The sequence below is a fragment of the Cucurbitaria berberidis genome (assembly GCF_010015615.1).
Source record: "Cucurbitaria berberidis CBS 394.84 unplaced genomic scaffold K460scaffold_6, whole genome shotgun sequence".
Lineage (NCBI taxonomy): Eukaryota > Fungi > Ascomycota > Dothideomycetes > Pleosporales > Cucurbitariaceae > Cucurbitaria > Cucurbitaria berberidis.
Window position 1 is genome coordinate 1,065,699 of NW_024468940.1, and position 15,003 is coordinate 1,080,701.

Consider the following 15,003-nt stretch of genomic DNA (forward strand, 5'->3'; position numbering starts at 1 on the left):
ATCTTCTTCATCTATATCCCCAGATTCCCCCGAATATCCTACCCCTTCATCATTGATTGCTGCTCATGAATAGCGCCGAGAACGACCGAGCTTGTCACCTCAGACACTTCCGTGTCCCGTCAGCACACCTGATCGATCACCTTGCTCGCCCATCCTTTGCCGGCATTAGCTGCTTGTAAGCGAGGCTTTCCATGCCACAGTGCCTGTTTCTAGCAGACGTAATAATACTGAACGACGCCGGTATGATATCGCTGTTGTCCGATGAGCATGTCATTTTGCTAATACGAAGCAAACCAGAGGATCTTCCCGGCCGTGAAGTGGATAAAGAGCGCTGCCATAATATCATCCCAGATTTGGTCCTCCGAGGTGAACGACCGGGTTCTGTTGCTGTCGTTGGTAGTAGGTTTCACGCTACTGGTCCTCCTTCTCTTTCCACGAGAAAACATCCCCTGCACTATCAGTCTCTGCTCCTGACGCCAGCCTTTCACAACACTCCCTCTATCATCCCTCCCACACTTTCCTTCTTTTCCCGAACAACCAGTATTCGCAACGCACGCTCGTAGCGTTGGTGTGAGCACAGCCTACCTTTCTTCACAGGCTGCCCCATTACCCTCGTCCAATAAAGTCGGTATCGTCTTGCGGAAACAACTTCGGTCTTGTGCGATCCTAAGGTTGTCCTACGGAGTCCGGCGATGACGGGTTTGACCCAAACGGAGTACATCGATATCCCTCGAAGACGTCTGCCGCGCTCGCGAGTGGTTGTGCAGAGTGGTATCTCTTCGCAAATGCAACACGCCCCCACACGCGTCACAAGCAGCAAGTTGGGTGAAGACGATCAGATGTCTCTGGACAGCAGAACCGGCGGCACCGACTTTCTCACTGGATCACTACGGTATGATGAAGCCCTTCCAAAGTATAACGAAGAATTTCAGACACAAAAGGGGGGTCCCTGCACAGATGAACCCGACCAGTCGATGGGAGACACTGTACTTAGTTCTTCTGAGAATCCACTCGCCTGTTATCCGCAACGCCCGAATTCGAATACGGTTCCGAGCGACTACAACCTAGACTTCCTAGGAATAACGGGTGGCTCGGATGCCTCGACAATCCAAACACCAATACTAGGATCAATTAGCCCGCAGTCGCAATACATCGATAACGTTTGGGCTATCGATCGAGAGTACCAAGCTTGGGAGACGGATAATCAAAACCAGCCGTTATACAACTTCTCTCGTCCCTACTCACAACCGACTGTCAGTGTCTCCGACTTCGACACGGGGAGATATGTCGGACACCAGGAGTATGCTTCCACAGGGTGGGATAAAGGCCCAAACAACGACACCACTGACATGGATGCTGTCGGCACATTTCATCGTGACCCGACCTTTGATAGGCAACCTATCTTGAACCAATCCTCATCATCAATCATGCGGTATGACCCGTCTTTACACCCGCTCCATCAAATGGACACGACTGGGGTAGGTTCATGCGCGCTAGCAGGCGTCGAAAACATCGGACAAGCGCCTAGAATATGTTTTCAAGAACCAGAATTCCCCTTTGCGGCGACAGCTGAACAACAAGAGCCATCTGTTGGATACGATAGCCTGGCAGCCAATGATCATAATCTTTCACTTGATAGGTTGTCTGCGAGCTGGTCCAGCTACACGAACTCTACGACGTCAAAATTACTGGATACAATGACATCGCAGACCTCGTTTCAGCCGACCTGGCAGGAACCAGTAGACAGGATGTCGACTTTCGGTCCTCCGCTACTCAATGTGTTGAGCCCTTTACCGTCAACGGCTTGTTCTCGCTCCGGCTTCAACTCAGATACTGGAGGTTCCGACTTTCAAGATAGCGCGTACGTACCACAGGGTATAAGTCGCTCAAGGTAGGTCGCAACAATCCTCGGACCTCCGTACAAGGCTAATCGACTCGTAGATCAGCTGGTGGCCGTTTGTCCTCTCCCGGGGATTTCACCCCCGCTCTCGGTCAACCTTCGCCAACTCTTTCTAGCGTAAGCATTATCTCATCTAACTTGGCAGAAGTCCTAGGATGCGAGATGTGTGACGCCACTTTTACCGGGGAATACCGCCGAGGCAATCGCCAGCGCCATTGGCGATTGAAGCATGGACAAGCCCAAGGCCAGGAAGAAAGGATCTACCCATGTGAGGCAGATGGTTGCTCAAAGGTTTATAAGAGGCAAGATGCACGCCTGAAGCATTACCGAAAGAAGCATCGAAGCATGGCTCCCGGTCCAGCCCTGTCCCGCAAGAAGTATCCCTCGGTATAATGACGCCATGACGCATGGAATAACATCCCTCTTTGGAGGTTGAACGATCGTACCACGCTCGTAGGAGCTTTGGTTTGGGGCTTCGAAGGTGGCAGGCGAGGCTTTCGGGTTCAACGTGTATCGAAGCCCACATTCGTTCGCAGAGAATCGATTCCCTACAACTTTGTACCGACTGACAGTCGATTTTCTCTATACCCATCTCTTTCTTCCGTATACTATTCAACCGAGTCGTGGTGGGAGTCTGATGCAGACATTTCTTTCCATGCTTTTGTAACAGCTTCGACATGTAACGCCAAAAAAAATCTTTTGTATTCTTTTCCTTCCACTTGCCTATACTAGATCTAGAGGAGCCATCTCCAAGGCGTGCACTGGGTCTGGTTAGTGTAAGACAAGTAGCGCACTATTGTCCCATTCGTTTTCGTTTTCGTGTTCGTGTTGTGTTATTGGTTTACAGCGGGGCGCGGGTGTTGGTGTTATAGGGTTATACGTTGGGAGATATGTTTTGCAGGCCGGCGTTATAAGAGAGGCGGGAAGGCGAAGTCGTGAAGAGCTGAAGGTCAACAGGCAGCAGCTATACAAACGTCATCGATAGCAGACTGGACCTCGTGGTGTAGAATGGCGGCCTCTTTAGGCGGCGATGGTACTGCAGAATTGTATCGGCCTATATGTTCTTTGAACTGGCATCGAGGTCAAGGTCGGTGATGATGAGTGGAAAGTCCAGCGGGCCGTGGTGGAGACTGGCCGGTGGTAGCCCCGGTTGAGGAAACCTAGTTGCGGGTCGCACGGATCAAATCATCAAACACGAGACGAACCTTAATGCTGCGTCAGGGGCTTCCCAAGCCACCCAGGGGTAACGATCCTCTCCGAATGTCACTCTGGCGTCGTTGATGTGGCGACGATCGTCAAAGAAGGCGCCCAACGATTTGCTGCCTCACTTCTCTGAGCTTGGACTCGCGGCGCTGCTTGACGACGGAACATATGAAGCGAGGGCGTTGAGGAAACCAAGTGATTGAGGGGCCTTGTGTGTGACATGGTAACGTGGGTATCGATAGATACGAACGAAAATTCCAAACGACGGGGCGTATAAAGTTCTGGAAAGAGAAACAATGTTGTAGCGACCTCTGGAGTAGAGTCTTGGCACTCTCACCCGTCCTACACTAATTTCATTAGTTAGTCATGATGATCAACGCTTTCTTTTGCACAATGTCTTGGGCAGGCCTCGTCATGTCGTGATATGAGTCCTGACGGGGTGTTGTCGCCTAGAAGCTACAGTAGACCGGTCAATAGTTATATCTTACAAGTCCTCCAGGCCAATATCTCACCTGAATATACAACTCCGCGCATCGCTTTCCTATTTGTCTGATATATAGCATGACGTTTCTTTCATGATATACTCGTAGCTACCTGTCAGCAGATGGTGTAGGGGTGGTTACACTGATTTGATACAGTATATTCGCCTCTTTCTTCCTTCTTCCCCCCGAATCTTTCTTACACCCGGTAGATCATGAGTTCCAATGAGTCTTCACTATAACGCGAAGAAGACAGGTGCAGATGCGTGTAAGAATGATCTCATGACGCACCCCAGGTATAAGCTTGACAACGGACCTTCCGGTTCGCCCAGAGCGAAGGACGGTGGACGCTCGTGTAAATGTCACGAGCACATCAGCTCAAGGCAAATTCAGGTCGTCACCGCTACACCTCAGCGAGAGGAAGACAGGAAGATATTCTAGATGGCGAAAGCTGGACCTGAAGGCGCAACCATCACCCTATCCATAACCCAACGCCCAATCTATTGGACCCAACTACACCCTGTAACATGCAGGGACGGACATGCCAAGTGGTTTCTAGCGAATTTCAGGAACTTTCCTCTGCTGAAAATGCACGTCGCCGCTTCAATTTCGTCGGCGGCGACACTGTACTCAGCCACCACTGTGTGTGTTCAGCTTACAAACCCATGGAACTATCTGGTGAACCTCATTTATCTCGCCACAACATGGTGATGAGTTGATCGAAGACAAAAGAACCTAACATCAATAAGACCGATGATTCTCCAAGGTTTAGATGTTGTTGAGTTAGGATGCAGGAAGACGGTCAAACTCATGCAGGTGCGAAAGGCTAAAACTGACATAGTATAGGTCGCTTGCTCCGGGGATCAATCCATCCATCCCCCCGCCTATCCCTAAAGTTGCTCATTTTCTCACTGATTCGACCGTAGTAAATGCGACAAAGCTTCTCCGTTCAACACTTTGCGCTGTCGTGTTATCCTACACTTGACCAACACCAATCATTGGCAATGCACTTCCGACTCAGACAGCTCATCTTCTGCGCCCTTCAACTGAGGCCCAATAGCATCCGCAGTCCACTGGTGTCTCCAGCATCGCCATCATTCAACAAAGAAGATCCATATGGCAAACTTACTTAAAAAAAAAGCCACCAAACTTCACCCTGCATGAGACGTGCGGAATGACATCTCACCGGCAAAAAAATGGTGTCTTCGTGCAAGGGTTACGGCTCACTAGCGCCCAACAACTTGTGATTAGGTTTGCTTTTTCATGCTTGCTTTTTGATGTCTTGATAGGAACCTGGCGAGGTTGTCGTGGGTAAAATTGCTGCCTGACCCGCAGCGCCACCCGAGTGGCTTGCTTGATGCCTTGACACTTGGTCCTGGTTCAAAGGCCAATTGATAGCCTAGGAACCTAGGAACTAGTTTGCCATAACGGAGCGAAACACACGAGCCGATATCATCCAGAAGATTTCATGTACAGAAACTTGATGCTCAATTACCTCGTCTATCTATCAGTCACGCTATTCAGGCCAGTCGAGAATCGCCGAGAAGTTGTAGTGCACATTAGATTAAGCTTTGGAGTATGTCTCAGCCTCATATCCCACAAGCTGAGCCATATTCCAACCTCGTCCATGACGCCCTGTCCCACATTCTGCTACCCGATCAAACACGCTTCAACCCTTCTTCGACAGCGGCAGCGTTCCTGTTGGAACCCGACATCAGGCTTGCGTTCACCTGCTCAACGTCCCAGAGGCTCAGTGTTCGCTATGCCTCCAGCCCTCCCTGACGACTTGCCTCCAAGCGCAAAGTTGCCCAACCCTCGTGCAGCAACATTACCCACAAGAGGCTGTCGAGTCAACGGTGAAGCTTGATATGAAGGACCGGCTTCCGGGTTCAAGTAGGGGTTTTGACGAGCCCCACCGAGGACAGGGAGACGGCTTCGGTGAGCTTGAGATGGTGTCCCAACCGGGGCAGATTCTATACGAGGTCAATACGGAACACAGGTCAACGCCCGATGCAGCTCAACACGGATAGAAACTTACGGCCTGAGTAAACTCTGCCGCCCAAATCGCGCCCTTGCAAGTTTGGAGTGTATGAAGGTCCAATTCCAATGCCACCTAGCTGTTGGCCACTACTTCGAGAGCTTCTGCTATTGTTCCTATTATGCGGCTTTTCGCCGCCGGTCTGCCGGCCTACACCAATCTGCCCGAAGTTTGTGGTACTAGTTCGCGCGCCTGGTAGGCGGTCGATGAAACGATCGCCACGGCCGGTTTGAAGCGTGAACTCTGCTTCGTCGCCAGCTGCATGGGCAACATGCGATGCCATGACCTGCGCTTTCAAAGACTGATAGAGCTTTTGGGTCTGCTGTTGTGACTTGGTCTTCTCCTTGTAGGCGTCGACTAGCTCGTGGTTCTTAGCTTCGAGAGAGGTCTGCTCCGCCTGCATAGCTAATGGAACCGTCAGTCTCCATGGCCTAGTCTACGTAATAGAGAAGAAGCGGACCTTGGATCTTGTCTTGCAGGGCCTTGATCTGTGAGTTCGCATCGTGGATAAGCTGATCCATCTGTTGGCTTAGTGTGTTGTATTTCTCGGTCAAGCCCTTTGCAAGATGCTCCTGGTAGATAATTTCCTGTGAAGTTTGATAGCTATGGAAGGCCAGGCCACGACTTGCGCATTCCATGATGATGGTTGGACTGAGGCCACTGAGCACGCTGGTTTTGTAGTCTTCTGAAGGATTCAATCCAGCAATAACGACATCATCTGGGTTGTGGAGCGAAGCATTGCATGCTGGACACGTCCTATGCGCGTTTGTTGACCTCGAGAGTCCGGTGGTGTCGGCGCATTGGTTGCAAAAGACATGACTGCAGGTCGTGACTACAGCGCTATCATGAAGCTGCGTGCGACACTTCAGTTCGTTGCATCGAAGCATAAACTCCATTGTGCGAAGGCTGACGTGAGGTAGAGGAGGTAAACTTCCAGGATGGACGGATCAAGAAAGTGCGCCCTGGACGTGAAAACAAGTGAGGGTCACTGAGGCAAGAGCGATTGCGCAGGGTCCCACTCGAGGTTCTTAAGAAGTATGCAATTCCGTCTTCCTGGTATCATGGTATATCGCTGCGTTACGCAAAAAGGACAACGAGGATAAGAATGTGTAGCAGTCACGTCTTGGGCCTGTACTTTTGCCGATGCGCCGCCCGTGGAGACTGACTCTACCGGTCGTCCTTGTCTGGCTTCCGCCGCTGTCTTGTGCTCTTCTTTCCCGTCGCCGCTGTCTCATCCTCTTCTTCGTCGCGGCCTTTCGCCAGGTCCTCGTCGAGGCCCCACTCCTCATTGTCATACCAGTCCTCGCCATCGCTCATCTCTCCAACATGAGCTTCAGCCTTGGACCACCTGAAGACATCCTGTCTCATGCGGTCGGCCTGTAGCATGCCTTGAAATAGATCCGAGGTTATCCGTGCAACCTCATCCTGCTTTTGTATGTAGGCCATGAGCAGCATACGCGTTTCCTCGGCCTCATTAGATGGTATCCCAAAATCGCGATCGGGTATCGAGTCGGTGGAGAACGTGAAGAGAGGGTGTATTGCGTTATCGCTGCTGGATGGGGATTGAGGCGGCGAGGGAGTCGACGCTGCTTGCGCGCGGGCGCGCGTCGTCATTCGGTGTGCTGTCTGTTGTGACGCGGTATCGGACGCATCGTCAGCTGCTGGAGAATCCGCTCCTTCACCGTTGTCCTGTAGTTTATCCGTATCTACGTCATGTGAGGTGCCGTTTGTCACGGGCTCGGCTCCATTGACTGCTTCCGGTCCTGTGTCGCCATTCGTCACGTTCTTCTGAGAAGCGCCGTGAGCGTGTCCTGCGTCTTCCATGTTTACGTCGTGCGCGTTTTGTGTCGCGTCTTCCATCTCAGCATCTTGGTCCTGTTGGAGCTCTCCATTCACGGCGCGCTCAGCCGTGCCGTTCGACCGTGAAGTTCGGAAAGTCTCATTGCTCATGGCCGCTAGAGCAGTAGGCGCAAATGAGGAGTCCCCTTGTAATTTAACAGACAAATTCTTTGCGCGCGCAATCGTGATCTGCTCCTTTCGCGACAGCACGCCCGCTTCGTTTGCTAGGTCGGTGAGGTGTCTCGAGGTGAATGCTACGCTCAGGGCCTGGTGGGTTGGCAAATCGGCTGCGGATGTCAACGGCGCAAGAAGGTCTAGAATATCTGATCAGTCTGGCGTTCCTCATGCCCAGGTTCATGAGCCCACGTACTTTCTAGCAGTATGTTCCCATATGGATTCTCCTCTACGGCTTCCAGATCTTCTTCCTCGTCATATTCGTCATCTGGCTCAACGAGGTCTCCGTCAGGATCAAAGCGCGGAGGGTTACGCTGTAGGATAGCTCTGCGATAGCCAGCGTGCTCGATGCGCTATATTTTGTGAGCGTTCAGCTGGGAGTGGAATTCTGAGCGGCGCAATATCGGAAACGCACCTTTTTATAAGGACGAGGATCCGACAGAAAATCTGGGTCGCTGGCACGCGCATAGTGGACCTTGCGCTTCAGGTCTTGCTTGTGGCTACCGAACGGCGACTCTTCTTCCTCAGATTCCGCTGTGAGGATTAGTGAGAGTCTGTGGGGAAGAGGTATGGGGCTCTTACAGTCGTCTCTCCGCAGCATCCTCCTCTTCATGTTGAAGATGGTGTCCATGATCTGTTGCTGCTGGCCCGCCATGGTGTTGACGGCCTCCTGGCCAGCTCGAGTAGAAAGTTGGCCAAGTCGGGAATTTGCGAGTGCCGGCGCGTGCACACAGTCAGGGCACTAGCTGGCGCGCTGATAGAGGGGGAAGAAGGTACAAACCCGCAGAGAAGGAGGAGGGTATCGGGGCGGCGGATGAGCTGTTCGCGCGTTGGTGTTTAATTGAGCGTTGCGGAGAATCATGGCAATGACCGGCCAGCCAGGGTTGCAATTTAGCGCGCTGCGTCCCGCAATTCACCATGACATCGCAAGCATCCCTCTACATGCATGTGCTCAAGCAGGGGCCAGCAAACACCCACCAAGCTCCAGCCCTTCGAACACCACGCTCAGAAAAACGGCACCTACAGCGAACCTCGCGACACGCAAGCAAGTGACAATTCAATCTACCACTCTGCGACGTCGTCACCCCTCACCTCCGAAGCTCCTCTTCATGGCTAGATAGCTCGCGCATACAGCTATGGATGCGTATCCATCCGACTACGTACAACACAACTTGCCCTTCATACTTCTCTCTGGCCTAGGAAGCAGCAAAGAGCTTGATTCTCCGCCTCCTGTGCAGAATGTGCTGCCGGGTCGGGCTGTTACCACTGTTAGCCCAGAAACGCCGCCGGTGACAGGCGATCGCGCAGAGGAGCTACTCCGGGAGTTCCTGAGCGCTGATGGCACCAATGCCCCTTGGAATGGGAGGGCATCTGGTCAAAAGGGCATCACACATGGCCTCAGAATACGGGCTGTAGGGAGGGTAGGTCAGGCGCCTGCGCAGTGCAACTTGGGAAGAGGCACCCAACTGATGGCTACTAGAACTTTCAACTACCTCCAAGGAAGGCCGATGCGCCCACGGCGTCCACAACAAGCCCGATAGGCAGCCCTGACATCGCAGCAGCGACATCGTGGATCCTGCACTCGCCCATATCCCCGCTCTCACCAGCCTCGCCAACCTTTCCCGACGGCATCATCGCGCCTTCCTGGGTTGCAAAACACCAGCACTACGTACCCGCCGTGTACATATCCTTCTTCAACTTCACCACCGACCCCATTACCAACAGCCTGCATGACAACCAACTGAAGACGGACATCAACAAAGTCAAGGGTCAAATACAAAAGTCGGAATACCGCACACGCCATGTGGTCGTGCTACTTAGCAACAAGACTATACTAGAGTCGCCTGATATTGAAGAGCGCCTGGCTGTCATACGGCGAGCTACCGGCCTAGATCCGAAGAACTCTTTTTTCTTTCTGCCCCCGAATACATCCCCAGTGGAACTCAGAGCCTTTGTAATATCGGTGCTGTCGATACTGCAACCCATATGTGTCGAGTACTACAGGGATCTCACCAAGCATGCCAGGAGGAAAAAAGGCCGGGGCACCATCCCTCCGCCGACATCTCCGCCAACATGGGGCACATCTCAAACATTGTCCTACCCTGGCTGGGCCCTCCGATATGACTTCAAACTAGGTATCTTTGCAGAGTTTCGCCAGGAAATGGACGCGGCGCAACGGCACTACAACTCTGCTCTTGAAGCCCTGTTCGGCCTTGAAGGCATGTTCGAAACGACAGCAAGCTGGTCGCCTAGATGGGACGAGATGCGATTACTGGCGGATATCATCGCTCTTCGACATATTCGATGTCAACTATGGAATGGCTACCCTACCTCTGCTGCCCAAACTTGGTTACGATACAAGATCAGACTAAGAGACGTGCTTGACCGTCGAGGGAAGGGAACAACAAATTACGGATGGCAAGCCTGGGAGGCACGGTGGGCTCAGGTTATGGCGCAGGTCATTCAGCGAACCGATCTACCAGTCTTTAGCATATCACAACCAGTTGTAGACACAGACCCTCTATCGGACACAGTGATTTCCATCTTTTCGCCGCCCGAGAAACAGTTCCCCGTCGGTGAGAAGCTACCGCCGTGGGAGTTGCTACACCATGCCGGCTATTGGCACAAAGTATCGGCCGATCATGCAAAGAGGCGATATATCCTTGCGCGAGAGATGCCCGAAGAAGACCGAACACCGCCAGGTATGTCGCCTGCTACCAAGGTGTCGAACCGGAACCAAATGTACGATCAATACCTGGTCCCACAACCACACGAAGAGTTTCCCGTTCCTGGGACGGGCGGTGGATTCGAGCACTGGAAAGATATTTCGGCAAAGATGAATGCGGCAATATCCGAGTTCAAGGCTCGGGGACAGCATCGGAAGGTCGATCAACTACAATTAGAGGTGGCTAGAACATTATTGCATGTCAAGAGATTTGATGATGCCTTCAAAGTACTACGACCACTTTGGGAAACAATGAGCTGGAGAAAGGAAGGCTGGTGGAGCCTTGCATCTGAAGTGCTATGGGCTCTGCATGAATGCGCACTGCGCGTTCAAAACCGAGAGACCTACGTCGCGACGGAGTGGGAGTTGTACAGTCAAAGTCAGTGCATCATGATTGAGTAAGCTGATGACAATGCTGATGACATCCAGCTATTCCCGGCAAAACGAAGTACAGATACGATCTCATGGCATGCTTAGACACGTTTCCCGCAGATGCTTCCGCCGACAAAGTGAGCGTCAGTTTGGATACCAAGGCCCACATGTCTTGCTGTACGTACAACCCTGCTTGATTAAGCTTAAAGGCTAATGGTGTAGTATCCGTAACTTTTGCCTTCTCAGAGGCTGAGGGCAATGTGGGCGAACCGTTACGTTCGCAGATTGTAATCACTTCGAATGCTCGACAAGGCTCAGCTCCCATTACCTTATCTTCTCTATCCTACCGGTTCAAGGGCGGCTTGAGCGAAGTACGACTGACACATGCCGCGGTCGAAGACGCTTCTGGAAGCGGCTCGAAACTACTCGAATGTAGTCTGCACGAGAACATTTCATCAACGGAGAAGCCGCAGTGGATCGGGGTGTCTGATTTAACAATACATTCCGGGCAAACTAAGGTGTACAACTTCCCACTTATTTTCCGCGAAGCAGGGGACATAGATGCCATTGCATGCATTTTCGAGGTTAACACCGAGCGCTATAATCTTGTTTGCTCGGATTCAGACCTTCAAACAATGCCTTCTCCGACATGGTGGATCACTTCCAACGCGGAAGTCAAGCCTCGGAAGCTGAAACGAAGCTCTGGAATTTCGATACATATCCTACCAAAGCCACCAAAGATGGAAATCAGGCTACCAGATGTACAAAGCCAGTACTATACCGATGAGCCCGTGGTCCTAGCAATAGAAATTCAGAACCAGGAAGAGGAAGACACAGAAGCTGTTCTGGAAATTCGATTTCTCGGGCGCTCGAAGGATACGCTCGGCTACTCATGGGTCGAGCGCCCTGCCTCTTCACCAATGAAAGAAATGCCGCCATTACTTGATGGCTCCACAGACGTCGACCTTCCAGGCCATGTGGTAGGTAAGCTCATCCAGGGCGCAAAGACGACGGAGAGGATACGGTTCACGGCGCCGCCAGATCCAGCAGACTACGCTCTAGAAGTGAAGGTTTTATACCACCTCCTCAGTGACCGCGACATCCCAATTTCGAAAATCATGATTGCCGATCTCGTGTTTAATGCACCTTTCGAAGCGAGTTATGATCTGAACGCCAGGGTTCATGCACGTCAATGGCCAAGCTATTTCGAGCTGCAGGAGGCTGAAAGCAACGTCGATCCTGAGTCAACCGATGCTTTTGGTATTGCACAGAATTGGGGTTTGCGAGCAAAGGTTGCATCTTTTGCCGACGAGCAGCTCGTAGTTAAAGACCTTGCCGTTGAAGTCCACAGTATTCATGGAGGCGCAACATGCGACATAACAAAGGAATTCGACGTCGTAGACATGGCAATGGAACCTAAGGTCCTGAAGGAGTGGTCTTTTAGCCTCGACATCCGCAAAAACAACCTTGAAGAACGCCGCTCGACCGCTCTCGACACTACACTTAACATCACTTGGCAGCGGACTTCTGTCCCCGATGCCCCAGTCGTGACCTCTTCTCTCCCCATCCCGCGTATCCAGATACCTTCGAGCGAACCACGCGTCTTGGCCTCAGCTATCCTCTCCCCTAGCGTGGCATCGCTCGTACACCTCGACTACACACTCGAGAACCCGACGATGCACTTCCTAACGTTTGAGCTCAACATGGAGGCCAGCGAAGAGTTCGGCTTCAGTGGGTCCAAGCTACGCACTTTGCATCTGCTGCCTATGAGCAGGCAGACTGTACGCTATACTCTCCTGCCACTGGTCACGGGCGCGTGGATCACTCCAAACTTGAAGGTTATGGATCGCTACTTCAACAAGACGCTCAAGGTACAGGCTACAGAAGGGTTGACTATGGATAAGAAAGGTGTGGGGGTTTGGATACCTGGGGATGAACGGAGTGCGTCTAAAGCATAGAATCACTGGAGTTATTTTAGAGTGATGAGACGATGTTAAGGGTAATTGATGTGCACCAAATGTCCTGATCTATCTACTTTATGTCATATTATTGAACTCGTGATTCTCTCGATTTCATGGCGATGAGGATGAACACATCGTCCTTGAGCGTCGGATTCAGGACGGTTGAAGATGTCCTTGGTCTATACATCATTCCTGCTGACGTGAGTCTGGCGAGGTGTCCAGAAGGCCTGCACACAGGACACGCTCCTCCGAAGGCTCTGGTCGTTTCCCCAAAGCTCTGTATGTCCAACATACTCTAACAGCCTCCTTCAACCATGCGTAATCTATATATACATCCCTCGATGCCCTAGACTAGCCCCTGGCGGTCTCATAAGTTCTTTCAGGTACAGCTCCACTTGTCAGTTCCCAAGCCACGGCATCTCCGGCCCACGCATCCCCGTCACCGGATCGCGGCCAGGAACAGCATGTCTCCACCGATCCTCGTCCTGCTCATGTCGCGGGATGCGCGTTTGATGTGATGTGTCAGCGGTGGTAAGAGGCGTTAACGTTGTAGGTCCTGAACTGATCTGAGATCTCATCAGTTATTATTAAAGGTTCGCTGGGGGTGGAAGAGGAGGTGTGATCATACTGTTCGGAGCCATCACCGGAGTAGATGGGCATGTCGAAATCTGTGGCTGCGTAGTCCAAGATCTGAGGATCGACGCCGGGGATCTGGGTTGTTGATGCTGGTTCTTGTGGCTGCTGCGATTGCGTGTATGGGTATGAGGTGAAAGATGCTGTTGCGTTGGCTTGTGAAGGTGCCGAGTCGGCGTCGTTGACTTCAACGATTTTGTCCTCTTGGACTCGCACTTCGCGGTCTCGCAGTCGGCGCATAAGTTCGAGGAACTGGGAGTTCTGAAACTTTTCGCTCGTGTTGTCGGCCACTCTTTCCAAAAGGCGTCCTGCGGTTTCCGCCATCTCATCATCATCATTCCTTGGTGTTTGTTCTTCCCTTTGCTCAGTCTTTTCTTCAGTCTTTTCTTCTACACGCTCGTGCTCGGGAGTCCTCATGTAGCCTGCCGTTTCTAGCTCTTTCCATATTTGCTCCTCGTTCATAGGCACTCGTGCGCCAAGCGGATACTGTGACATCAATCGCTGGTTGATTGCCGTGATGAGCTTCTCTGCGCGCGTCTTCACTTCCTGTGGTGCGTCCCGATTGACTATTCGTTGCAGCGAGTCGACTATCCATTTCGCTTCGTTCGCGTCCTGAACCAGGTGGCCGCTCCGTTCCAATTGATCCATATTGTCAAGATACGACACGGCTTCCTCGGTGCGCCCAAGCCCCGTCTCGCTCCAGACCTGGATGGCTGAGTAAACAGCTAGAATTCATGTTAGCTACCGTAGTACTGCTGAGCGATACTACACACCTGGCCGCGTCTCTCGTATCCGCATAAGGAGAGGATCTATCTCACTTGGCCGGTCCAAGCCTAGCACTTCTGGATTTGCTTGCGCTGCTTGTGCGCGCCTCTGGTCGGCTGCTGCTTCGTCGAGCATGTCTTGCTGCGCCTGCGCAAATGCATTCTCGAACGCTGCTTCATCGAATGCTGGCACCGCGTCTTGCGCGCGCTGCTTTCCTTGAGCAACTTGCGCATTTTGAAAGCCAGGTGTTTGCATAAAAGGCTGGGCCGCAAACCCGCCCATGCCATACCCCGACATGGCGCCATATGTGTTCTGTTGGAGCACTGGAGACTGAGCAACGGGCGCTTGCTGCCTTATGAAGTCCTGATGCCATGCTGACGCCGCATTCGCCGCTTGCGCCCGCTGTTGCTGCTGCTGCTGCTGTAGTAGTTGTGGAGGCGGACTGGAGATGTTCAAGCTCTGAAAGTCGTTGGCCCAGTCAGGAGCTTGGGGAGCTTGTGCGAAATGCTGCGGCGGGGGAGGGGCGAATTGCGGAGGGAAACGTTGGAAGTCTTGCGGCGGGCCAGGCCGTCCTGCTTGAAAGGCATCGAATTCGGAATCTACAGCACCTGCATTTGGTCCTGGAGATGATCTGAAGCCCTAGTTATCGTTAGAGTAGCACACCTTGTGTTTCGTAGGTAGTACACACCTGCGCTGGAGAATGCCTCCCGATCAAGCGGTCCTGCTGCAGTGTCCGGTCGACGGTGGTGTGCTTCTGAAAGTTCTGGAGGGCGTTTGAAGGCCCGCAAAGTGCGTCTGCCATGTTTAGACTAAGAAAAAGAGGGTATCACCGCATGCTAAGCAAAAATGTAACCAAAGAGCAATAATCGAGTGTTGCGGGCAAATGCACGTTGAAAGCGCAAGAGGCGTCCCGC

General features: G+C 52.3%; 4 protein-coding genes across 4 annotated transcripts; 2 read left to right on the forward strand and 2 right to left on the reverse strand.

Annotated features, from left to right (window-relative positions):
- Nucleotides 1-692: 692 nt before the first annotated feature.
- On the forward strand, nt 693-2,293 carry K460DRAFT_410388 (uncharacterized protein; the record flags this gene model as incomplete). The annotated part of the gene is made up of 2 exons (XM_040937371.1): nt 693-1,891; nt 1,942-2,293. The coding sequence occupies 2 exons, from the start codon at nt 693-695 to the stop codon at nt 2,291-2,293; spliced, it is 1,551 nt and encodes a 516-aa protein (XP_040783558.1).
- A 3,023-nt stretch (nt 2,294-5,316) lies between these two features.
- K460DRAFT_359534 (uncharacterized protein) lies at nt 5,317-8,288 on the reverse strand (the record flags this gene model as incomplete). Its single annotated transcript, XM_040932203.1, has 7 exons — nt 5,317-5,555; nt 5,621-6,025; nt 6,081-6,439; nt 6,792-7,773; nt 7,830-7,986; nt 8,049-8,167; nt 8,216-8,288. 7 exons carry the CDS (start codon nt 8,286-8,288, stop codon nt 5,317-5,319), a joined length of 2,334 nt encoding a protein of 777 aa, XP_040783559.1.
- A 481-nt stretch (nt 8,289-8,769) lies between these two features.
- On the forward strand, nt 8,770-12,758 carry K460DRAFT_347520 (uncharacterized protein; the record flags this gene model as incomplete). The annotated part of the gene is made up of 4 exons (XM_040931352.1): nt 8,770-9,054; nt 9,114-10,737; nt 10,788-10,907; nt 10,953-12,758. The coding sequence occupies 4 exons, from the start codon at nt 8,770-8,772 to the stop codon at nt 12,686-12,688; spliced, it is 3,765 nt and encodes a 1,254-aa protein (XP_040783560.1). The 3' UTR covers nt 12,689-12,758.
- Nucleotides 12,759-13,213: 455 nt separating this feature from the next.
- Nucleotides 13,214-14,891, reverse strand: K460DRAFT_295522 (uncharacterized protein; the record flags this gene model as incomplete). The annotated part of the gene is made up of 3 exons (XM_040929567.1): nt 13,214-14,049; nt 14,098-14,728; nt 14,778-14,891. The coding sequence occupies 3 exons, from the start codon at nt 14,889-14,891 to the stop codon at nt 13,214-13,216; spliced, it is 1,581 nt and encodes a 526-aa protein (XP_040783561.1).
- Nucleotides 14,892-15,003: the final 112 nt, after the last annotated feature.